General features: G+C 38.0%; 2 protein-coding genes across 15 annotated transcripts in view; one reads left to right on the top strand and one right to left on the bottom strand.

Moving 5' to 3' along the window:
• Positions 1 to 18726, bottom strand: part of LOC129707992 (mucin-2-like) — an 85587-nt gene extending 66861 nt beyond the window's left edge. For 13 of the 14 annotated variants that reach the window (XM_055653528.1, XM_055653529.1, XM_055653530.1 and 10 more), the window contains exons 1-17: positions 18591 to 18726; positions 16908 to 16961; positions 16446 to 16520; positions 16074 to 16302; positions 14993 to 15110; positions 11494 to 11572; positions 10870 to 10961; positions 7520 to 7721; positions 7254 to 7379; positions 6427 to 6547; positions 6204 to 6342; positions 5982 to 6074; positions 5825 to 5897; positions 5599 to 5736; positions 3525 to 3680; positions 2306 to 2400; positions 600 to 726 (exon numbers count right to left, since the gene is read on the bottom strand). In XM_055653528.1, the coding sequence (XP_055509503.1) occupies positions 600 to 726; positions 2306 to 2400; positions 3525 to 3680; positions 5599 to 5736; positions 5825 to 5897; positions 5982 to 6074; positions 6204 to 6342; positions 6427 to 6547; positions 7254 to 7379; positions 7520 to 7721; positions 10870 to 10961; positions 11494 to 11572; positions 14993 to 15110; positions 16074 to 16302; positions 16446 to 16520; positions 16908 to 16961; positions 18591 to 18639 (1966 nt within the window). In that variant the 5' untranslated portion in view covers positions 18640 to 18726. The remainder of the gene's footprint in view (positions 1 to 599; positions 727 to 2305; positions 2401 to 3524; positions 3681 to 5598; positions 5737 to 5824; positions 5898 to 5981; positions 6075 to 6203; positions 6343 to 6426; positions 6548 to 7253; positions 7380 to 7519; positions 7722 to 10869; positions 10962 to 11493; positions 11573 to 14992; positions 15111 to 16073; positions 16303 to 16445; positions 16521 to 16907; positions 16962 to 18590) is intronic. The other variant, XM_055653542.1, reaches the window with a different exon arrangement.
• A 4943-nt stretch (positions 18727 to 23669) lies between these two features.
• dnajb12b (DnaJ heat shock protein family (Hsp40) member B12b) lies at positions 23670 to 26045 on the top strand. Its single transcript, XM_055653563.1, has one exon. The coding sequence runs from the start codon at positions 24992 to 24994 to the stop codon at positions 25472 to 25474; it is 483 nt and encodes a 160-aa protein (XP_055509538.1). The 5' UTR covers positions 23670 to 24991; the 3' UTR covers positions 25475 to 26045.
• The last annotated feature ends 285 nt before the right edge of the window (positions 26046 to 26330 follow it).

Genomic DNA, 26330 nt, shown 5'->3' with positions numbered 1-26330 from the left:
CATGTAATTTCATAAGGTACCCAAAAATGCTGGAGAAACTCAGCGGGTGCGGCAGCATCTATGGAGCGAAGGGAATAGGTAACTTTTCCGGCTGAAACTGATGGGGGGTGGTGGGGAGAAGAAAGGAAAAAGGAGGAGGAGGAGCCTGAGGGCTGAGGGATGGGAGGAGACAGCCCGATGGCTGAGGAAGGGGAGGAGACAGCAAGGGCTAACAAAATTGGGAGAATTATGTAATTTCATAAACTGTTCCAAAAGATAAGTGTAATTGTAAAGGTGAAAAGATTAGATCAATGTAATGCTTGGAATGGTTATTTGCCCCCTCAGTGGGATAAAAATGAAACATGTTTTACTCATGTTACATTTGAAACAGCCTTCCTTATAATTCTGTACACACTGGAACAGGTGTTGCTTTTGCATCTAACTGACATATTTTCTTAAGCGTATCATGGAAAATAAAGTAAAAGTGGGGAAATGGAGTAGAATTAGTCAGCAATTATGTAATTGAATGGTACAGAATAGTTTAGCAGCTGAATGGCCTTTTCCTGTTGTAAGTGAACCGTTTCTTTCTATAACGAAAATTATAACCAAAAACTACATACCACAAACAGATCTCCTCCAGTTCATCACAACGATGCCCTTTACGGAACAAGCATGAACATATGCTTCCATTGCCGCACACACACAGTCATCGAGTTTTATACAATTACATGAAGCAGCTTTACACATCTAAAGACACAAACACAATTTGTTATAATTTTAAATGTTTCAATAGTGGATATTATCATAACTTTATAATCGTTAACCTGAATTGAAAAAAAAATCATTTAAACTTATTTCCATAAACCTAAATCTCTCAAAGTTTGTTATTTCCAACACAGGGGTGCAGTGGCACAGCTGACACAGCTGCTGCTCACAGCGCCAGAGATCTGGGTTTGATCCTGACCTGCGGTGCTGCCTGTATTGAGTTTGAAGAATCTCCCAGTGATCGCATGGGTTTCCTGCAGGTGCTCTGGTTTCATCCCACATCACAGAGATGTGTGGGTTTGTAGATTGAATGATCTCAGTAAATCGCCCCTTGTATGTAGGGTGATTAATGGTCAGTGTGGACATAGTGGGCTGAAGGGCCAGTTTCCCTGCTGAATCTCGCAATCAATCATCAAATCCAGCTTTATGTTTTACCATAAAATTGCATTGTTATGATTCATGAAAGTGGGTGGCTTTGGTGTGTCAGAATTATTGGCAGTGAAAGCCGATTTCCAAACCATGGGAAATGTTTATTCAAGTTGCAAACCATGGGAAATGTTTATTCAAGTTTATACAGTATGTAATCCCAACTGTGAGGGATACTTTATTCAAAATCTGCATAAAGGAGAAAAGTGTGAATGTAAATCGGTATTGAATTTAATCTGCGCTGGATTTGGGATAATATACAAAATTCTATCATAGAAACATATTTACTTAGAAATTTCACTTTGCATCCAAAATAACGCATTGCTTCAAGGAGAGTCAATGTCATCACACCCATTCCAAAAAATCTGTTGCAGGTCCAGACAATAATGTAAATGCAGATCTCTTGCAACGCCCAACCGAACAGAAGAATGTGGTGCTGCAAAGTATATTTGTCAGATTTGAAATCGGAAGGTTTGACTCAACATCAGAAGTAGAGAAATTGAAAACAGCATCAGGAAAGGAAGATTGGAAGCAACATTAGGAGAAGAGGATGTGAAATGTCATTGGGAGAGAGGGGTGTGGAATGGGATTAGGATAGACAGATGAAGAGTTGTGTTGGGAAAGGAGGATTGGGTTCTTCATCAAAGATCACCATCACAAAAGAGGGCAACATCTGTAAAGGATTAGAGAGAGAAGCATTAGGAAATGGGGATGAGAGCAACTTTGGGATGGAGAGTAGCTCAAGGAGAGAGGCATGGACAGCAGCATCAAAAGAGAGGAACATAAGGAGAGATTGGTGCGAAATAAAAACAGGAAAGAGGAAATCAGAAGAGTGATATTAGGTAAGCCAGCATTGATTGGGGATGAGGCCAGATGAATCTAAATGTTCATTTTCAAAAACATAAACAAAAGGATTTTGCTGTTGCAGGGCTTTACATTGGTGTGTTAGGGGCATGTGGGACATCACTCCATGCATCATCGGGGTAACAAGGATGAATCACAACAGGAAGTGCTGAGTCAAATTTTGTAGTTGCATAGTTTGATGCTGAAATTATTTATTTTCTGAACTGCTTTAAGCTAGTTAATTTGATAAAATATTTTCATCTGCAAAAATGTATACAAAATCCTGACTTACTTCATAATACACCAAATACTCCACTGCAGAATGACAGTTGGAAAAAGCCCCCGTTGGGTCTTTTATATACGCACATTGCTCTTTGGCATAATTTTCTGCAATGAAGATGTAAGATACGATTATTTAAAAAGTGAAGAGCCCAGATCATTCCTGATCAGTGTAGTGACTAATGATGACTGTGTATCTGAGTTTGACAAGCAATCAGTATCTGGCACTATAGTTTCATCATCCCTTTCCTTATTTTAATCAAGGTGGAACTTTGAGATCTTTGCAATCAAATCTACAAATAATAATGGTGCAATTTACAATAAGAATATTGCTCTAAGTTAAATTCGGTATTCAAGAGGCTGGAATCAAATTGTGCTTTCAATATTCATTTAAGTTAGAATTGCTAAAAATGGTGACAGTTAGGAGATCAATATATCAGAAGGCTTGGGAACCGTTCATTGTCACTGAACCTAGCCAATTCTTTACACAAGAATTGGGCAAATAAGGCGTCTGGTTAATTTGGAACAGAAAACCATTCTATCTCCAAGTAGAGAGCAGTCCTATCGTCTATCTCATTGGAAACCCTCGGACCATCATTAATTGGACTTTACTGGACTTTATCTTGCACTAAACAATATTAACGTTATCTTCTATCTGTTCATTGTGGACAGTTTGATTGTAATCTTGTATCATCTTTCTGCTGACTAGACAGCACACAACAAAAAAGCCGTTTCACTGTACCTCCGTACACGTGACAATAATCTAATTTAAACTAATTTCAGATTGCTATTTAGCCTAAGACATCTACAGGACAAAGAATATCTCTGTTCCTATTACATTATTTTCTTATAAACAATATATTCTGAATAAACTACTTTTGCAGTTACTCTAGCAATGTATGCTTAAATTCATAATCCTTTTCTCGTTTTATGGCTTTCGACTTCAGTTTTGTTGACCCAATTGAGAATTTTGATAGGAAACATTTACAGAAAAATGGCAGGTCAAATTATAAGATGTATCTGTAACAATGCAGAGGCTGCAGAAGGAGATGAGGGTTCATGGGATAAAGTGACAATTATGCATGAATATATTGATCTCCTGCAAATAAAGATAAAAAGCCTTAAAATAGAAAGTTATATTATTTGACTTTTGCATTTCACAATAACTTATCTTAAAAGAAATATCATAAATATTGTAAAATATGGTAAGGAAGATTCTGTGAAAGAATTACCATGTTCTGAGCTAACACAGGTTGGATTCACTATTGGTGAAGGACATTCATCATTGGTTTTCCATGATTCACTGAAAGGAACATATATGTACTCAACAATGCCCTGTGACGATAGGAAGTCATCTTCTACATTGTCGTTGTAGGTGCCGCACAAACCTAGGAAAAGTACAGTTCAGTTGATCAAAAGAGAGCAGTTCTGTTCTTATATCATCTGTTATCAACTCTTAAGAAAACTATTCCATTAATAAACCACATTTCATTCCTTTGTTACAAAACGATATATTATTTTCTTTAAACAGACAACATTAATCCAAGTTGATCATTGAGAAACTGGCAGGGTCAAAAGCAAGGCTGATTTATTTCCCCTGCTAGAATTTACTCGCCAGCAAAGTAAATGGGACATTTTACTGGGAAGCAAAGCTATTTTTGTCTATCCTGTCATGTCAGTTTTTTTTTAATGTAGGATGTGTTAAAATTCTTCCAGGTAGGTTTTGGAGAGTCTTTATTTTTTACTCTTTTTCAAGTTCAAGTTCAAGTGAGTTTATTGTCATGTGTCCCTGTATAGGACAATGACATTCTTGCTTTGCTTAAGCACACAGAAAATAGTAGGCATTTACTACAAAACAGATAAATGTGTCCATATACCATGATATAAACATATACACACATGAATAAATAAACTGGTAAAGTGCAAATAACAGAAAGTGGTTATTAATAATCAGAGTTTTGTCCGAGCCAGGTTTAATAGCGTGATGGCTGTGGGGAAGTAGCTATTCCTGAACCTGGTTGTTGCAGTCTTCAGGCTCCTGTACCTTCTACCTGAAGGTAGCAGGGAGATGAGTGTGTGGCTAGGATGGTGTGGGTCTTTGATGATACTGCCAGCCTTTTTGAGGCAGCGACTGCGAGAAATCCCCTCGATGGAGGGAAGGTCAGAGCCGATGATGGACTGGGCAGTGTTTACTACTTTTTGTAGTCTTTTCCTCTCCAGGGCGCTCAAATTGCCGAACAAAGCCATGATGCAACCGGTCAGTATGCTCTCGACTGTGCACCTGTAGAAGTTAGAGAGTCTTCCTTGACAATCCGACTCTCCGTAATCTTCTCAGGAAGTAGAGGCGCTGATGAGCTTTTTTGATAATTGCGTTAGTGTTCTCGGACCAGGAAAGATCAAACCACCACACAAAATCTCTCACAGATATAACAAAATATTTCTCATACAGAGAATGTAAATTAACTTTTACAGGTGACTTAATGTGGTTCCACAAGTAGTTTTACAGAAGTAACTGATCCATGGGCTGTGACAATGATGATGCTGTGCATGGCCTACTTGTTTCTGGTGAATCCACTTACTTGATTACATCAACAGGAAGAACATCAACTCAATATTAAAGCAGCTTTTAATGGATCTGATGTATGGATTGTAAATTTTAAGTTTGAAATTGTTCTGGTTCTTCATAATTTCAATGGGAAACCCAAAGGATGAAAAAAATCAACTCATAATTCCTTATATTCGGAAATTCATGGAGAACATATCACATGGATAACACAATGTTGCTTTGTATCCTACTCTTTGGTTTGTATATTTTGTTACTTCAGTCTGTGAAGGTCAGAGAAGCAAATTATAAAGTAAAGAGCTAGGCGAGATGATGAAGAATGTGACTGCTACATTAGAAACATAGATAGAAACATAGAAATTAGGTGCAGGAGTAGGCCATTCGGTCCTTCGAGCCTGCACCACCATGCAATATGATCATGGCTGATCATCCAACTCAGTATCCCGTACCTGCCTTCTCTCCATACCCCCTGATCCCCTTAGCCACAAGGGCCACATCTAACTCCCTCTTAAATATAGCCAATGAACTGGCCTCAACTACCCTCTGTGGCAGAGAGTTCCAGAGATTCACCACTCTCTGTGTGAATACATTAATTCATGAAGCTATATAGAGCAAACTTGAAACAGATTGTGGAAAAAGTTCAACAGTCGTTTATTCAGCAAATGTCCAGAAGTTCCATCTCATAACAAAATGTTCACAGTCAATGCATTATTCATTTCTAGGAAGTACATAAGTAATTATACCTTTAGTGGTTCCTTTGGCAGTTTTGGGCAGTGACATGTAAAGCTGCATGATGGGAGATATCAGTACCTGTATCTTCAGACCATCTTTTGTGATCAATTGAATGTACAGTGATGACTGTTGAAATATCATTATTTCACCTGTGCAAAAAGATTAGAACAGGATAACTTCACTTTAATTATTATCTGTTTTGTTGCTTGAGAGATGAACTGATAAAAAGCTATTTACCATTTCCAAAAGGCAATCCCACTTGGTTGTCATTCTGATGAATAGTGCCTTCTTTATTGATTGAATAGGAGTTCTAAAATGGGAAGATGCATGTTATAAAATGCATGCAAAAAAAACTGGAACAGGAAAGGTGTAAATGAAAGTCATTAAATTCTACCTGAAATTTTGTGAATGTTACTCGCTGTAGACATGTCTGTCTATATGCTGAATGGCATGGATGCATTTCAATTTTCACTGACCAGTCCGTTGTCTGTGAAAAGTAATTCAAAATGCAAAACAGAAATATATTCCACAGATAAATGTGATTACAGATACAAAGTATTTTTGAAAAGTAAGTAACAATAATTAAAATCAATTGATGCAGCAAGAGCTCACGTACGACAATTGCATAATACGAGCAATCTCCGATCAAATTAAAGTATTTGCCATCAAATGTTGTGATATGAGTTCCTTCTTCAATTTGGCATATTTTAGGGCAGTTAAGGTCAGTACACTCCCAGATTCCACTTTTGCAGGTGCTAAAACATAAGAACATGTATTTATATAAAGTGTTTCTGCTAAAAGCGTTAACTTATTGATAACTACATGATTTGAAACATTACCATGAATGGCACAAGGAATTGTGTGTTTCTCCAGAATTATATATTTGTCCATTATATTCACAAGGACAATCCGTGTAGTTGATACATGTGTTATCACCTCTGACATTATCAAGGACAGTCCCTGAAAAACAATGAAATTAATGTCTAAGTATTTTTCTAACAATAAACATCAAAACCAGCAACATTCATCTGAAGATTAGGTAGAATTTGTTGAGGCAAAATGAAACGTTCCAATAAAAGTGAGTTATTTCCAGATGCCCATAGAACAGAATTATGAATTAATTGAATTCATAATAGTCTAAACCAAAAATGTAGGATTACACATTCTCCACTTTTTTTTACTAATATATTTAATACCATTTACTTTCTCAATATATAATTTTGGCATTAACAGAAGTACACAGAATGAAGACTACTGAATAATCTTAGATAAATAAGTGCATATTGTCTTGAAGGAGGAAATACTTAATCAAAGAAATACATTAAATAAAACATAACTTGTTTAGAAATCGCATAATGCAAACTTTGTTCCAGTTTTTGAAGTAATTTTTTTGGTTGTACATGATACAGGTGTCTTTAACAATTAATATGTTTTGTTTCAGAAACATTAATCAGAAATAAAAATTAAAAATACAAGCAAATATATCTGGGGACAAAAAGGTTGATTCAGACGTTTTCATCTTGTTATGCTTTTTGTAAAAACTAACACCTCCATTCCAAAATGATTGCTATTTAACGAAAATATATGTTGACAATTGGTGAGAAGTATTTGATAAGTTGTTGTTTAAAACAAAGTTGAAATGCCAATAAATAGTCAATATAATTACCTTGTGGACAATCACATGTATTCACACACTGATCACACCATTGTTCAGAATTTGGGTCGGTGCAGGTTGACATACAAACAGGACCACAATCTTTGTAAACCTGATTCCCTGGACAAGTGGGCCATGCTGAAGAGGAAGAGTCATTGATTTTATAAGTTGAATTACAAATTATTGTTAAGCAGCCAAATATTACATATATATATTTACTCAGACTAGAAATTGAAAAAGTCTATTGAATTTTAAAAGGAGTAGGTTAAATAACATACTGCATTGGACAGAATCTTTCCATGTGTTCCAGTTTGATGCATCTACAAGCTCACACCCTTTTGATGCTTCATTAAAGGCAGAACAAAGGGATTTCACTGCTTCATTATTAGTGCAAACATCCTTCTGACACATTTCCACAAATTTATCGTTGATGGCAGGAGAAGAGCATGCTGCGAAAAACTTGCGGATTGCTGAACAACTCTGAAGTACAGGAATAAAAGAACAATAATTTAATGAAACAGATTTCCTGAGTTGTAATATACGAAAGCAAACTAAGTGATTTTGCTAAAACTAGTTTGCTGTATATATCATAAATGGGTCACGCAAGTAACAACGGTAATTCATCTGCAGCAAGATTACCAGTCTATGCAATGTGAATTTTAGTGCTGTGAAATTTTGGATAGAGGGTGGGATGAGGAGGAGTGGTAGAGGTGAGAGAATAGATATGTCTATTGACTAAATGGTTAAAATTCAAATTGGTACTGGTGATTTGCAATGTACATTTATTTATGTGCCTATCGAGTCTATTGCAAGATGTGAAAGTAGTTAATTCTACATATTCAATAACATGTAATTATAGAAACATACAATGCAGAAATGAGCTCTGAGGCCAAACACATCTTTGATGGTGCCTATCCAGGCCAATGCTATTCTCCTGAACCGCTCTCCTATCAAGCTTTCTGTCCAAAGGCCTTTTAAATGTTGCAATATAAACTGCCTCTACTACCACCTCTGGCAGCTTACTCCAAATATTCATCACTCTCTGGATGAAAACTTACCCTTCGACCTCCATGTCAGTAGCAAGCAGCTGGTGGTAACCTAGTGTTTGCACTAAGGGCTACTGTTTCGTTTGTTTCAGAGTGGTGAAATGATGCCGATTGAACTCAAGCTTCCAACATATAAAGGGCAGATCATATAAAGGGTGGAAACTTTGTGGCTACAAATGTATAGAAGTTACACTGAAAACAATATGTTACTAAGTAAAAGTAGACACCAAGATTTTTTTATTGAGCACCAAAGTGATGGAGCTTGATGGAGAATTGTAATTAACCAATATTATATAGAATACTGCCATATTAAAATGAAATATGTTTTATAAAAGAGATATGCATCATGGGGCCTTAATACGATGGAATATTGCTGGATCTGGTTCTGGAGAATGTAGAACATAAACATGGCATAGGACAGGAATAGCCCATTGCATATGCTGAACATGATGCCATGATTAACATCCATCTATCCCTGCATATTCATGTGCCTATCTAAAAACATTTTCTTACCGAATATCTGTAACTTATCTATATCCCGCTGTATTCTTTGAGAGCCTTTCTTACTCTCCGCAATTCCAATTTTGGTGTTGTCTGCAAATTTAGTAACCAACCCATCTATATTTATATCCAAGTTGTGTGTATATGTTTATATATATATATATATGTTACAAAATACATGGTCCCATCATACATCTCTGCAAGCACATCACTTGTCATCCTGCCAGAATAACAAAACCCTCCTATGTGTAAGCCAGTTCTGAATCTAAACGACAAAGTCACCATGGATCCCATGCAACTTTATCTACTGGATCAGCCTACCATGCAAGACTTTATCAAATGCCTTACCAAAATCCATGTGGATAACATCAACTGCTTTACCCTTATCAATCATCTTCATCACCTCCTCAATCAACTTAGTAAGATAGGATTTGTCACAGCCAAACCCATGCTAACTGTACCTAATTATCCCAATCTCCGGATAAATGTGAGTAAATCATATTCCGAGAAATCTCTCGAATAATATCCTTGCCTCTAACATGAGGCTCACCGGCCTATAACGTCCTGGATTATCTCTACTTCCCCTCCTTAACAAAGGGACAACATTAGCTATGGCCCAGTCCTCCAAGATCTTGCCTATGACTAGAGAGGACACATATATATTTATCAAGGCCCTGCACTCTCCTCTCTTGTCCTTCTCAATAACTTGGGATGGATCCCAAAAGGCCCTGGGGATCTATTCACGTTGATGCTTTTCAAGAGACCAAACACCACCTTCTTCTTGATCTGAAACAATCCAAGCATACAGGTATTCCCCGCCCAGATGTTACTACCCTCCCTGTCCTTCGCTTTGGTGGCCACAGATGCAAAATACTGGTGTAGTGCCCTGTCTACATCCTCTGACTCCAAAAACATCACTTCACTCTCTTATCCTTGAGTGGTCGTAACTTCTCCCTCATTACCCTCTTACTTTTAATGTACATATAAATACCCTTGGAATTTTCTTTCATCCAACTTGCCAATGACATTTCATGGCCCCTTTTAAGCCTTCTAATTCTCAGTGTTCTTTCCTGCTTACTTTATATTCCTCAAAAAAAATGTAATCTTCCTAAACCTTGCGCCTTTCACTTTCCTAAATCTTCCTTTTTCTTTTTGAACAAATTTACAACCTCTCTGGCCATCCACGATTCCATTACTTTGCCATTGTTATTTCTCTTTCTTACTGGAATATGACGATCCTACAATTAATCAGCCGGTCTATAAATGGCTCCTACATGTTACATGTGAATTTACCCATAACAACTGCTTCCATTTAACTCTCCATAGTTCCTGCCTAATATTGTTGTGATCTGCCTTACTCATGGAAGGAGATAGGACGAGAAACATTTGGTGTTTTCTTGAAACAGAGTAATAATCATGTTGTTAGTTTTAGATTTGTACTCAAGAAGAACAAGGAGCAATTGAACTAGAATTTTTTAATATAAAAATGTAATAGGAGACCTAAGGAGGAGATGCTTCAGATACAGTGCAGGTGCTTTCCTACGTGAAGGAAAAACAGGAGAACCAAACTCATGGCTCCTTGGATGATGAGGTGGATGGAGAATGTGATGAAATAAAAAAGTTATATTAAGCATGGGAGGTAGTTTTTTTTTCAGTGAGAACCATGCAAAATATATCAGACACATGTAAAAGAAAAAAAGCTGGCAAAGAATGAGTATGTCAGTAAAGTGGCAGCTAATATTAATAAGATCGGCATGTAAAAAGTAAACTGGTATAAAGGGGTCGGATAGGATCTGACAAGGATAAAGAACTTAGTATATCTTTAGAAATACAGGATAAGATCAGAATATATACCAAATGCATTATGTTATTATTAGTGCTTACTCAAGAATGGGGTGCAGTCAAAATATTGGTGGAAGTGAAGAACATGAAGATTATTATCGTGGTAGGTAAATATTTGCACAATTTACAGCATCCAATAATTTTCATGAGGTGATAGGACATTTCTTCACCAGATACATTTTTAACATTTTTGCTTTAAAGAGCTGCAATTCAAGTACTCCTGGTACAATGCAACTTACATCAGCTGATGCGCAACTATTTATTTTGGAGAAATGGGTGGTGCAGTCTGCATTCCATGCATCCAATTTGTACTCGTAGATGTAGTTCAAATCTAAAGTAAAGCCAAGTCAAGAGTTAAAAATGGTTCATTGTCATGTGTCCCAGAACAATGACATTTTTATTTGCAGCAGCACAACCGATATGTAAATATAGTTTTCTGTAAAAACCATAATAAACAAAAAAATGTTCAGTATATATATAGTGAACATTTTTTGTTTAATATGGTTTTTACAGAGTACTATGTTTACATATCAGTTGTGCTGCTGCAAATAAAAATTACATGTCGATATATATATGTATATATTATACACACAAATGAACAGACAAATAAATAAACAATAATAGTGCATAGTCAAGACTAATGCCCACAAATCTGTAGCTCAGAGGCTGTGTGGAGATTGTAGCGTATAATAGCCTGATGGTTGGAGTGTGAAACTTCTCCTGGACATTATAATTTTCAGACTCTGATACCTTCCCAAAGGCAGGAATGAAATGACGGCGAGGCCAGCGTAATGAACAACTGTTTTCCATTCATCGAAATATTATTTTATATTATAAAACAAAGAACATTGATTTATCATTACCGTAGGTTGTTGAGATGCTATCATCAAAGGGTCCACAGAGGCCACATAATAGTCCCTTATATTGAGAATCAACTGTTATCTGAAAAGTAAAGAGCATAACAAATTAAAGAGAATGTTAATGGAAACAGGTATAGGGAATAAAACCTCTTGAGCCTGCTCAACTATTCATTAAGATGCTGACCATTTTGCTGTCAGATCCTCAAATTCTCTGATTTCCTTAATGTGCGAAACTCTTTCAGCATTGTATACTGAACCACTGAGTATCTGCAGATATCTGAAGTCAAGAATGGCAAAATTCTGCATCAAGAAATTTCTACTCATAACAGTCTTAAACGACTGACCTCTTATCCTGAAATGATGTCCCATAATGTTTTGGCTCATCAGCAAGAGCAAGATTTGCCCTGAAAATCCATGTTGGCTATGTCACAGATAGAGGCCAGCCTAAACCTGTCCTCACGAGCTAACCTTCTCAGCTAACGAATGAGTCTAATGAAGCAAGTGAATCCACATTGCACTGGTTCCAAGCTAGAAAGACTCAAATTCTGTACAATTTCAGCAAAACGTCCAACCTTTGCAATAAAGACCATCAGATCCTTTGCCTTCTTAATAGATGGTGTATTGCTGTTTATTTTCAGTCTGAAGAAGGGTCTTGACCCAAAACGTCACCCATTCCTTCTCTCCAGAGATGCTGCCTGTCCCACTGAGTTACTACAGCTTTTTGTGTCTATCTTCGGTGCAAACCAACATCTGCAGTTCCTTCCTGCACAATTTGTTTGCTTTCTGCATCTTGTGTATTAGTATTTCAGTATAACTCTACACACCAGCATTTTATAATTTCTCATTATTTTACAAAAATTCTGCTTTATTATTCTTTCTATCAATATGCATAATATAATATGTATATACTTTATGCTCCAATTGTTCTCCATGGCCATTGCCTATATTAGCTGTCTTTTTATTTTCTAACAACTTACCTTATCATTTAGCATTTTGTCATAATCAGTCTAATATGTTTCACTGTATCTTTTCTTTGTTGGCTTTTTATATAAATCACGTGTGGCCGAGGGCTGAGAACTAACCCCTGTGGTATGTCAGCTGTAGCAGTTTGTCAAACTAAAGATTAATACTTCTTTGTTTATATTCGTGTCTTTAACTAGTCCTCTATTTGTGTTAATTTGAATCTTCCAATAACATAATTCTGTATTTAATGTAACAATCTTTATTTGGTACATTATGAAGTGCCTTTTCTAAATCCATAAGTGCTATATCCATTGCTTCCATCTTATCCACCTATTTAATACTTGCTCAAACATGTTACAATAGTTGTAAACCTGTGTTGGTACTGCCGTCATTCTGGCGTAGATTTTCTGATGAAACATCACTGGTTTTGCTCTGTTGATGGACTCCCAATAGACAATAGACAATAGACAATAGGTGCAGGTGTAGGCCATTCGGCCCCTCGAGCCAGCACTGGCATTCAATCTGATCATTGCTGATCATCCACAATGAGTACCCCGTTCCTGCCTTCTCCCCATATTCCTTGACTCCGCTATCTCTAAGATCTCTGTCTAGTTCTCTCTTGAAAGCACCCAGAGAACCAGCCTCCACTGCCTTCTGAGGCAGAGAATTCCACAGGCTCACAACGCATGTAAAAATGTTTTTCCTCATCTCCTTTCTAAACAGCTTACCCCTTATTCTTAAACTGTGGCCCTGGTTCTGGACTCCCCCAACATCAGGAACGTGTTTCCTGCCTCTAGCGTGTCCAAACCCTTAACAATCTTATATGTTTCAATGGGATCCCCTCTCATCTTTCTAAACTCCAGAGTGTACAAGCCCAGCTGCTCCATTCTCGCAGCATATGACACTCCCACCATCCCAGGAATTAACCTTGTAAACCTACACTGCACTCCCTCAATAGCTAGAATTTTACCACTTTTACCAATGTTACCACTTACTTTTACTTATTTTATTAATTCTCACTAGAATATTAAGGTAATGGGAATGTTAAATATTCTTTTAAACACCTGACATTGTTGATCCATTAACAGAACTACTCGAATGATTTAATCCACTTTACCGAGTAGGTATCTCATAACTACATACAGTCTTATGTTAAAGTCTACATAAAGTCTTCCATTGTTTAAAACTCATATTTCTATATTGAGTTTCAATCTCAAATTTCTAGTGAATTGTATGAAGAATGCAATTCGATTGTATCACTTCAAGCATAACATAAATAATTGGGAAAAGCTGCTTAGTTTAGCTAATTTTAATTCATGTTCATAAGTCATGGAAGCAAAATGAGGCTATTTGATCAATTGGGTCTACTCCGCCATTCAAACACGACTGATCTATCTATCCTTCTTGTCCCCATTGTCCTGCCAGTGAACTGTAACCTATGACCTCCTTATTAATCATGAACCGATCAATCTCTGCTTTAAAAATACCCAAAGTCTTAGCCTCCACACCTGTCTGTGGACATATTCTTAACAGGCAATTTCCATTGTTTTTGTTTAAGAATGCTGAGAATATCATCTCCAGTTGATGGAGTTCGGTTCACGATGAGATGGCAGTGTGCCATCAGAATTGGAAGATTAAATAAATCTTAAATGTATGAATGTAGGAATTAATTGCAGTTATAGGCTACTCATCCTCTTCAGCCTAATCCACGATCTCATAGGATCGAAGTTGATCTGATCTGAATAACAATTCTGCCTGGAGTAACTCCATTATATTTTGTCTATCTTCGATGCAAACCAGTATATGCAGTTCCTTTCTACACATCAATTCTGCCTTTCTGTTTACTTATTAAGAATCTATCTACTTACGCCTTAAAAATATTTAAAAGTTCTGTTTCCACCACCCTTTGGGAAAGAGAGTTCCACAGATTCATGATTCTTTAAGAGAAATAACACGATCATCTCAATCTTCAGTGGGCAACTCATTATTCTAGATGTTCCTGGGTGAGGAAACATCTCCATATGCAACTTATCAAGACCCATCGGGATCTTCTATTTCAAGCATGTCCCTACTCAAACCTCTAAACTCCAGTGGATGCAAAGCCTAACTTCTCAAATCTTTCTCCATAAGATATCCTGCTCTTTCCAGTATTAGTCTAGAATACTTTTTCTGAACATCAACCAATGTACTAACATCCTTACACAAATAATTCCAATATAGTACATAATAGTTCACATATTCTCACAAAAGGTCAACAAAATTGAAGCATAACTCTCATCTTCAGTATTGAATTCCCTTCTCAATAAATCATAACAGCGAATGGCTCCCTGGCTCGCTTTGAAATTCGAAGTAGGAGTTTTTTCCCCAACTTTTCTATGAGAAAGTTCCTTCAAAATTTTAATTAAAATTTAACAGTAGGTTTACTCTGTTGACGACGTTATGACAAAAAACACACACAATTTTAAATTCAACTGAAATATTATCAATACCTATTGATTCTTCATTTTGAATAAATTACACATTCTTGAAATGTTCTTACCGACAATGCATCTTCATGATTCCAGACCACAGATATAGTGTGCTGCCTGTTTTTAATGCGCACATTGACTCCATATTGCTGAATTGTAATCACTTTGTTCTCATAAGGCAATAAAACTCTGTTAAGAAGGAAAAGCAGTAATGGATAAAAAAGTATTGACGCAAAATATTTGGACTGATCAAAATGTTAGAGTTATTGTGAGCAGTGCTAATATTTATTTAGTTTAGTTCAGAGATACAGCAAGGAAACAGGATCCTCGGGCCCCCGAATCTGCACAGGCCAGCGATCTCCATACACTAGCGAAATCGTACACAATAGGGACAATTTACAATCTTCAAAGCCAATTAACCTACAAACCAGTACATCTTTGGAGTGTGGGAGGAAACAAGAGCATGGTGAGAACGTCATGTGGAAAAGGTACAATCTTCGGACAGACAGCACCCATGATCAGGATCAAACCGGGGTCTCTGACACTGTAACTCTACAAATGTAATTATGATCTATTTACTGTATTTATGCTGAAATATTTGGTACAAGGGAATGAATGCAACCAATATGAAATCATTCTCATTTAAAATTAATAATTTTGATTACATTCTCATAAAATAAGTTACATCTTGGACTGCTCTATGAAAAAGTGGACATGTGGATGATTATGTGTATGCATAACAATGAAAGTAACAGACACTCTTAAATTCCTGAGCCTTGGAGGCAAAAAGCAAGAGCACTGTGGTGTTGGAGACGGGTGAGAGACTGGTATATTGGGCAGTATCAGGTTCTAACACGTTTCCACTCAATGAGGTGTTCAGCAAGTTACTCATTTCTATAAAGACACAGCTCATAATTAACAGCATAATTGGTCTGCTGGATTTTCTGGAACTCAGCGAGTCAGACAACAGCCGTGGAAAAAAATGGACAGTTGATGTTTTAGGTGGAGGCCCTTCCTATAGAATCCAGAGAAAGGATCTTGACTGTTCATTTCCCCCCACAGCTGGTGTGTGATCTGCACCAGTTTGCATTTTGCTCCAGGTTCCAGCATCTTCACTCTTTTGTATTAGTAAAATTGATCTGTTTGACTTACTTAACGTCGTTCACCTTGTATGTATCATTCGTCACAACTATCATAACACCGTCAGTTTTTATGAAAATGTGCTCCAATTTGCCATTTGGATCACTACGAATTTCCACATTAAAATCTTCAGTACCACCTTGGCATTGGCGACTCAGAATATGGTTGCATGTTGATTGAAAATGATAAAATTCGTTGGTATATGTCTTGACTGCCTTGTTACCCCATATACTGCAGGTATCTGAAGAAATGTGAAGAAAAAATCCCCTTTGTTATGGTAGCTCTGAACATACTCTCTCGATTATCTCGGTATTGTTTGCGAAATAATTAGAACAAGTAATTTAATATTCATATATCTTGTAATCTATTGATGAATATACTTACGAGTTCCTTCATCTGATGCGCTTGAAAGATCTCTTGTAAACCTAAAGTTTTGTGTGATTGCAGATCCACTCAGATCTAACAAAAAATATGTTCAAGTTACATTTAATTCACACTGAACATGGAACATTTTACTTTTATTTTTAATCAATTATTACTCCTTTCCATTCAGCACTCATTTTGCTTTGTCAGATTAACTGTGGCTATAAAATTCAGGAACTAATATTTTAATTATATGCCAGATGTTTACCATCAGATCACACAATGGCTTCATATGGAGAGTTTAACATGTCAATATAATTGTTAGTAACATTACAATATATTTGTTATGTTAAAGCTTTAACCAGGCATTCATTAATTACAATGTATAAGGAAGGAGACATGGTTTCTAATCTCTCAAAGAGATACTCATTGGCCATCAGCTCTATTATAATAGCAATTTAAGCATTCAAAATGCTAACTTACCATATGTAGTTTGTGAGTATTCCCGTTTGGCTCGATTGTGGGCAAAAGCATCCTCTGCATTAAACAATGATCAGTTTTAGTCAAATGTTATAAGATATTTAAAGTTTGTATTTTTGCATTGATTCAAGGTTTGTTTTTAAAATCCTGTATCAAGAGTTATAAATGATTATGAAGAATTAAAGCGAAATAGAGTTTGCCATGAAATATCAACTAAATTGCTCTCCACAATTACTTTTTAAGACATCAATCTGTTAAATTAATTGGAAAATTGTGCCCTCTTTCTGTATCATACAACATGAATTTGGGACTTTCAAATTTAGGTTTTGATCACCATAAATGTTTATTTATTGTGATCAAATTTGTGACGCATTGGTGTAATAATAAAAGTTTTAAAGAACTCCCAGAAAATGATGGAATAAATCATTTCACGTAAATAAACTTCTGTACTATCATTATGATCTAAGCCATTGATGCACCTCTACATTGGCATACAATTTCTCCTCCAATAAGTGACGGAAGAAAATGTGGATAAAGTCAGAATAAATGTGTCCCAGTTGCACACTAATAATTTTCACTAACTAATCTTTTACTGGATATGGAAAATATATTAAAATATTGTCATGGAGCTCTCTTGATGGGAAGGGGGAAGCTTTCTTACCTCCTGTCAAATAGAACGGCAAAAGTTAAAATGGGATTATGGTATATATGGTATTTGCTCTGTTGAGGGAAATCAGGAAAATATTTTGCAAATTCTATCCAAAATTATTTAACCAAAGTTTATTTAACCAAATTTAACCTAATTCAAAGGAAATACCATCGTGGCCTTGAAAATGTGAGAAAGTAAAATATGATATTCTTCAGATTCAGATTCAGCTCAAATATTGTCTCTCTGTAGATTGATGTGCTTGTTACTGTTGCTTGTTACTGTTTGTAGAACAATGACAATAGCATCCTGACAATTTAAATAAAATATGAACAGAAATTGATGGAAATACTCAGGAGTAAGACAAAAAAATGGTTAATGTTTTAGGTCAACAATCTTTGTCAGAATGACGAAAGAGAGAAAATGTAACTTAGTTTTAAGTTGCAGTGAAGATGTGAGAGGGATAGATGGGACAAGGGGAACATCTCATGGACTGGAGGAAGTCCAGGCTGTGGACTCCCTCCAGTCAATGGGGCAATGTGGATAGTTAGTAAGTGTTCAAACCAATATAGAATCATAAAATGTTGCAAAATACAGAGTGATGAGGCATGCCCTGCATGCTAGACTCTGCTAATGGAGAGCAAGAGAAAAAAAATGATAATATCATGAACTTGTAAAATTTAAAATGTTTCCTAATTGCATTAGGCAGAATATTGTTGTGTTCTAACTTGATGAATATCATCAATACATTGCCACACTTCTTTATTGGCAGCAGTACTGTGTTCTTAGTTAAAATCTTGATAAATTAGATGCAATAACTTCCCATAGAATAAATGAAAATCCAGTTGAAACCTCATGTATTTATTTGCTTAAATTGAGTTAGGTTAACTTCTTGGATACTGATTAGAAATTATGTTCTATTCAAAAGTAGGTTACAGTGTTTGTTATATGCACACATCATATCTCAACAAAATATATAAATATGCCAATCTGCTACTTTTCTTCAATGACTTCAAAATAATGTATATGAGAACGCTTACCTTTGAAGAGGAACAAAGCAAAGACAATGACAAGCATGTTACACTTCATTGTTTTGAGCTAAACGTAGATCATATTACGATCTGGTTCTGGTAAGTTCAGCTGACTACTGAGTGTGCAGGCACTCATGCATTTTATACCTTGCTGTCAAATGTGCACATTAGAATAAAATGAGGAAATTACTGTAAGCTGATGATTTTTTTTAAATCATCAGATGTTGTAACCATTTCAGGACTGAAACAGGTAGGTTATGACCTGGCCCCTCCTTTAGCCCAATAACAATAATTCTCCCAATGAGAATTCACATATTGTGATTTCATCAGAGCAATACAACAATGCCATTAGCATAAGAATACAGTAACAGCAATTTTCCTTTATAAAAAATTGTCAAATGAAAATATCCATAGGTTTGGTAAATGAGTAAAGGAAAGGTAGTAGATATTAATCTATAAAAACTTTTGGAATTCTAAAACTCGAGTTGAGATTTGTGAGAAGAGGTGAAAGGTTTGTCACTGGTGTAGGTGGTGAAGAGGGGCTGCAAATGAAGTGTTTGAGGTCTGGACAGCCAAATGATGCCAATGCTTGGCAAGCTGAAACTGAAGGGAATGGATAGGACAAGTCCATTGAGGGATATTAAAAGGAGAATGAGGAATTTAAAAAAGTATATTGAGTAACCTGACTGCCTTCGTCACAGTGAGCGTTGAATGAGAGACAAATGCATCTTATTTTGGAGCATGGCACTGTTCTAGAATTTAGCATGGTATGTTGTTAGCGAAAAGTCGAAGCTAAAATGGAGGGTCGTGGAGTAATTGAGACAGGGGTGAAGAAAACAAAATATCATTGATCAAAATATTAAATGGTACCCACTGATTTAACCAGTGTTTTATTTAGTGCTGAGACAGACTTACAAAGATAGTCCTGAGAGGGCCAGAAAGGAAACTTGAATGCTGCAACACATGTTGAACCATGAAGGAAAAAATGCGAGGTAGAGTTTAAAGCATATTTGAAGCAGGGTATTCATGAAGCGGGTTCGATGGCAGGAAAGAGTGCTCTCAAGGAAAGATAAAAATTAATAGTATCAATGAGTAAGGATACTTGGAGGGGATGATGTGGGTTTGGGAGTTGGATGGGATTAAAGACACAGTAAGTGGATTGCAATGATGCAATGAATAGGACTTTGGCATTCAGGAGAAGATGGATGAGAGATGAGAAATCAGGGCAAGTACACAGTGCATTCAGAAAGTATTCAGACCTCTTCACTTTTTCCACATTCTGTTACGCGATAGCCTTCACTTTTTTTATCATCAATCTACACACAATACCACAGAATGAAGAAGCGAAAACAGGTGTTTAGAAATTTTTGGAAAGTAATTAAAAAGAAATAACTGAAATATCACATTTACGTTAGTATTCAGACCCTTTGCTATGACACTCAAAATTGATCTTGGGTTCATCCTGTTGATTATCCATTGATTATCCTTGTGATGTTTCTACAACTTGATTGGAGTCCACCAGCGGTAAATTAAATTGATTGGACATGATTTGGAAAGGCACACACCTGGCTATATAAGGTCTCACATTTGACAGTTCATGTCAGATCAAAAACCAAGCAATGAAGATGAAGGAATTGTCCGTAGACCTCCGAGACAGGATTGTGTCGATACACAGTTCTGGGGAAGGGTATAAAACAATTTCTGCAGCATTGCAGGTCCCGAAGAGCACTGTGGCCTACATCATTCTTTTTATTTTTTTTAATATTTTATTTTATTAGAAGTAAGTACAGTCATATGGCACCAAAGTGCCTAATATATATTTTCATAATACATTTTATGTACAACTTTTTTTTTTTTTGTTACATTGAAAAAAGATGAGAATAAGAAAAAGAAGTTAGATAGTAAAGGATAGAAAGATGTGAAATATATGGTGTGTGAAGAAAGAAAACGAGTAAATGAAGAAAGTTGAGAGAGAAAATAGTGAAAAGAAAAGGAGATCATTATTTATAATCTTGACCAACCCTCGTCCAGTCCTGAAACAGTTATTTTTTACAATTGTGTTGCACCATATGATTCCAAAAAAACGACGAATGGAGACCAACTCGTTATGAATTGGTCTGACACTCAAAATTGATCTTGGGTTCATCCTGTTTCCATTGATTATCCTTGTGATGTTTCTACAACTTGATTGGAGTCCACCAGCGGTAAATTAAATTGATTGGACATGATTTGGAAAGGCACACACCTGGCTATATAAGGTCCCACATTTGACAGTTCATGTCAGATCAAAAACCAAGCAATGAAGATGAATGAATTGTCCGTAGACCTCCGAGACAGGATTGTGTCGATACACAGTTCTGGGGAAGGGTATAAAACAATTTCTGCAGCATTGCAGGTCCCGAAGAGCACTGTGGCCTCCATCATTCTTAAATGGAAGAACATTGGAACCACCAGGACACTTCATAGAGCTGGCCGCCCAGCCAAACTGAGCAATCGGGGGAGACGGTCCTTGGTCAGAGAGGTGACCAAGAACCCAATGGTCACTCTGACAGAGCTTCAGAGTTCCTCTGTGGAGATCGGAGAATCTTCCAGAAGGACAACTCTATCTGCAGCACTCCAATAATCAGGCCTTTATGGTAGAGTGGCCAGATGGAAGCCACTCCTCAGTAAAAGGCAGATGGCATCCTACTTGGGGTTTGCCAAAAGGCACCTAAAGGACTTTCAGGCCATGAGAAACAAGATTCTCTAGTCTGATGAAACCAAGATTGAGCTATTTGGCCTGAATGTCAAGCGTCATGTCTGGGGGAAACCAGGCACCGCACATCACCTTGCCAATACCATACCAATGGTAATGTGTGTAGCATCATGTTGTGGGAATGTTTTTCAGCGGCACGAACTGGGAGACTAATCAGTATTGAGGGAAAAATGAATGGAGCAAAATACAGAGAGATCCTTGATGAAAACCTGCTCCAGTGCTTTCTGGACCTCAGACTGGGGCGGAGGTTCACCTTCCAATAGGATAATGGCCCTAAGCACACAGCCAAGACAACGCAGGAGTGGCTTTGTGACAGGTTTGTGGATATCCTTGAGTGGCCCAGCCAGAGCCTGGACTTGAACCCGATCGAACATCTCTGTAGGGACCTGAAAATAGCTGTGCATCGACACTCCCTATCCAACCTGACAGAGCTTGAGAGGATCTGCAGAGAAGAATGGGATAAATTACCCAAATACAGGCATGCCAACCTTGTGGCATCATGCCCAAGAAGACTTGAGGCTGTAATCACTGTCAAAGGTGCCTCAACAAAGTACCGAGTAAAAAAGTCTGAATACTTATGTAAATGTGATATTTCAGTTATTTCTTTTTAATTACTTTGCAAAAAACACACCTTGTTTCGCTTTTTTATAAAGGGGTATTGTGTGTAGATTGATGATTAAAAAAGAGAGAATTTAATCCATTTTAGAATAAGGCTGTAACGTAACAATATGTGGAAAAAGTGAAGGGGTCTAAATACTTTCTGAATGCACTGTAAGCGGAGGGAAGTTGAGTAGTTGCTATGATTGGAGAGGGAGGTTGTATATAACTGGAAGATAAGAGCAAGTGGTAAATGAGCGAGATGGACATGCAGTTTGTAATTGGAATTGCAGTTTGAGATTGGGAATGAATATGAGAGAACAGGATGCTTGGGAGCAGCAATAACTTGATGGGGGATTGGGAATGAGAATGAGAAGATGGGAGTGCTTGCGAGTGAGAGTAAAAGAATGAAGAGATTGGAAATGAGAGTAAGGAGACGAGGAGCTTGAGAGTGAGTCTGAGAAGGTTGGGAATGGGAGTGGCAAGATGAGGAGAAGCGAAGGAGTGATCTATACTTCCACCATCATTGGCTGTTATCTTTGCTGTCTTACTGGGTATAATTTCTTTGCTGGTACTTGGTGAAAGCCTGCTTAATTTAGTTTTGTTTTGAGATGCAGCATGGAAACAGGCCTTTCGGCCCACTGGGTCCATGCCGACCAACGATCCCTGCACATTAACACTATCCTACACCCACAAGGGACAATTTTTACATTTACCAAACCAATAAACCTACAAACCTGTATGCCTTTGGAATGTGGGAGGAAAATGAAGATCTCGGAGAAAACCCACGCAGGTTACGGGGAGAACGCACAAACTCCGTACAGATAGCAACCGTAATCTGGATCAAACCAGTGTCTCCGGCGTTGCATTCGCTGTAAGACAGCAACTCTACCACTGCGCCGCTGTGACTGCCCACCACGTTCTCCCACCATGATTTAAATTATATATTCAAGCACTAGCCTACAAGTACCTGTGCATGCAGATCCTAATTTCACAACAGGGAGGCGTAGGAGAATTGTCTAATTTTCTGTCAGTATCCTCGAGGAATACTTGACCTACTCTTGGCATGCTACCAAATTCGTAAATGTAAATCACTGATTAAAGGTTGTGCTTGATGTGCGTTTTTGCTGTCAAGTAATTGATGGATAATTATCTATTAAGAAACTAAGAATTAGTACTAAATGAAAACGCAGGTTGTTTTTGCTTCATTCGGTCAAACATAATTCCAAATGGTCAAACAATAAAAGGTTTCAAAAAGGTTTTGATCTTCTAAATGTAGGAAAGGGATTCAAACCATATATGTCCAACATAGATGTTAATAAGTAGATTGTGAATTCTTCTCCAACTTTGAAATTTGATTGATTAATTTTTGAAATGCCAGACTTGCTATTAGTATATAATAAACGGCATTTTATTGGAATAGGCAAAACATGATTTATTGTGGTTTAAGTGTTTTTTTAAATCCAATTGGGCCTTCTGTAAGGTATATCCATATATATCCAAAAAAAGGTATAAAAGAATGTTATACATTTCGAAGGTAGACAAAAAAGCTGGAGAAACTGAGCAGGTGAGGCAGCATCTATGGAGTGAAGGAATAGTTAACATTTCGGGACGAGACCCTTCTTCAGACTGATGTCGGGGGGGGGATGGGGGGGGGGGGGGGGGGAAGTAAGGAAGTTATGGAGACAGTAGGCTGTTGGAGAGCTGGGGAAGGGGAAGGAATGAGAAAGCAAGGATTACCTGAAATTGGAGAAGTCAATGTTCATACCGCTGGGGTGTAAACTACCCAAACAAAATATGAGGTGCTGTTCCTCCAAATTGCGGAGGGCCGCACTCTGGCCATGGAGGGACGCAGGACATAAAGGTCGGATTCGGAATGGAAAGGGTTGGAGTGCTGAGCCACCGGGAGATCAGGTTGATTATTGCGAACTGAGCGGAGGTGTTGGGCGAAGCGTTCGCCAAACCTACGCTTGGTCTCACCGATGTAGAGAAGTCGACACCCAATGCAAGCGGATGCAATAGATGAAGTTGGAGGAGGTGCAGGTGAGCCTCTGCCTCACCTGGAAAGACTGCTTGGATAGAGGCAAGGGGGGAGGTAAAGCGACAAGTGTAGCATTTCCTGCGGTTGCAAGGGAAAGTACCAGGGGAGGGGGTGGTTTGTGTGGGAAGGGACAAATTGACAAGGGAGTTACGGAGGGAACGGAAAGCAGAAAGGGGAGGAGATGGGAAGATGTGGCCAGTGGTGGGATCCCGTTGGAGGTGGAAAAAATGTCAGAGGATTATCTGTTGTATGTGATGGCTGGTAGGGTGGAGGATGAGGACAAGGGGGTCTCTGTCCTTGTTACCAATGGGGGGAATGGGGAGTGAGAGCGGAGCTGTGGGATGTAGAGGAGACCCTGGTGAGAGCCTCATCTATAGTAGAAGAGGGAAACCCCCGTTCCCTAAAGAATGAGGAAATCTCCAATGCCCTGGTTTGGAACACCTCATCTTGGGTGCAGATGTGGCATCGACGTAGGAATTGGGAGTAGGGGATAGAGTCCTTGCAGGAAGCAGGGGGGGAAGAAGTGTAGTCCAGATAATCCAGGCCTGGTGCTCGACTGTGGGGTCATGGTCCAAGGTTAAGTAGGAGGAGATGTCTGAGAGTTGGCGCCTGGCCTCAGACGGGTAGAGGTCAGCGCACCAGACTACCATGGCACCTCCCTTGTCGGCAGGTTTGATCACCCAGTCATGGTTCATATCTTTTTTCTCACTGGTACTTTCTCCTATCATTGATCAATAACACAGTTGGCTCTCATTGTTGCGGCGAATGCGGGCCAGAGGGCAAGGACTCAGCAATTCGAAACCTGCATTGCGCCACCCAGCAAAAATAAATAAAATGTCGTTTTTTATTATTTTCAAATAACTAGTGAGGTAAATTCATTTCAAGCAGAGAGTGCACCTGCTACAAGGAGTGCTGTGCCGGATCCCTTTGCCCTCTGATACTGGCTGCTTGCGTGTGTGTGAGGAATCTGCTCATTTCCTGGTTGGGTCGCCGGGCGAGGCTTAAAGGGGTTTAAAAATGGAAGGGAACAGCGACAAAGTGGATAAGTGCCTGAGAATAGCCCGGAAAGCGCTGCAGAATGCCGAACACGACAAAGCGCTGAAATTCTTGAACAAAGCGGAGAAATTATACCCAAGTATCGAGGCAAAAGCATTAATAGACGCCATCAGCAAGAACGGAAGCGCCGCTGGTGGTCCAGGACATCGAACTGAGTCAGAGAAGCCCAACCAGGGCAAGTCCATGGGTCTGGCGCAGAACGAAGCCACGCTGGAGACGGAGAAGAAGGTGGACATGAAGGCCTACACCAGCGAGCAGTTTGACGGGGTCCAGAGGATAAAGAAATGTAATGACTTCTACGAGATTCTGGGAATCGTCAAGGATGCATCTGAGGAGGATCTGAAGAAGGCGTACAGGAAGCTGGCACTGAAGTTTCACCCGGATAAAAACCATGCCCTGGGGGCCACTGGGGGCGATTGGAAACGCCTACACCGTGCTCAGTAACCCAGTGAAATGACTATGTTTAAGTAAATTAAGGAGAGCAAAATTGGCATTGCAAAGTAAAATTAACCAGAGCCAGGGGCTTTCCAATGAAGTGACTCTCTGTGGTAGGTGCCATCTCATTACACAATTGTTGTGCAAGAATCAGGAATATTTCCTTCAGGCTAGAGATGTAGTTGGAGAGCGACTAAAACAGGACTATGAATAAAGTTCTTCTGAAGTGTTTGAAGTTGGAGATTCAATCAAAAAGCAGAACCTCGGGGGTAGTCATCTCCCAATTGTTTATGAGAAATGCACCATTTGGCAAGGGGACAGATCTGATAGTAAGTGCATTATTCAAAGCGTAGAGTTCGGGAATATACTTTCATTTAATGGAACATGAGCAGCAGAAATATGTTAAGAAGACAATGGTTCTGTTGGGATGTGCTCCACTTCAAGATGTGACAGTGGACGAGCAATCTTGATTTCATAGAAGAAATACTTGCAAATTCTCAGGAAAATTATGAGTAGTGAATCCTCCACAAAGAAGTGTGCTAGCTGTTTAACTAAATAAGTTAAGGATATCATTGAATTAAAAGACCAGGGATAGAATGACGTGATAAAGAGTAATAACCTTGAGGAATAGGAAGATATTTAAAAACATCAAAGTAACAGAAAAATTATCAAAAGACTAGAAATAAAAATGTGTGAACTTGTGTGAAGCTGTAAGGACATCTACAGATATTAAAAAGGAAGAAGTTAGTGAAGGTAAATTTGGTTCCTTGGAGAACAAATCAGAACATCATGATCGTGAATTAGAAAATGGTTGAAATGTTAAATGCGGATTTTGTAATTATTCTCACAGAAGGAAACACAAGAA

Source organism: Leucoraja erinacea, chromosome 22 (genome assembly GCF_028641065.1).
Source record: "Leucoraja erinacea ecotype New England chromosome 22, Leri_hhj_1, whole genome shotgun sequence".
Lineage (NCBI taxonomy): Eukaryota > Metazoa > Chordata > Chondrichthyes > Rajiformes > Rajidae > Leucoraja > Leucoraja erinaceus.
This window is presented reverse-complemented; position numbering and strand designations above follow the sequence as displayed.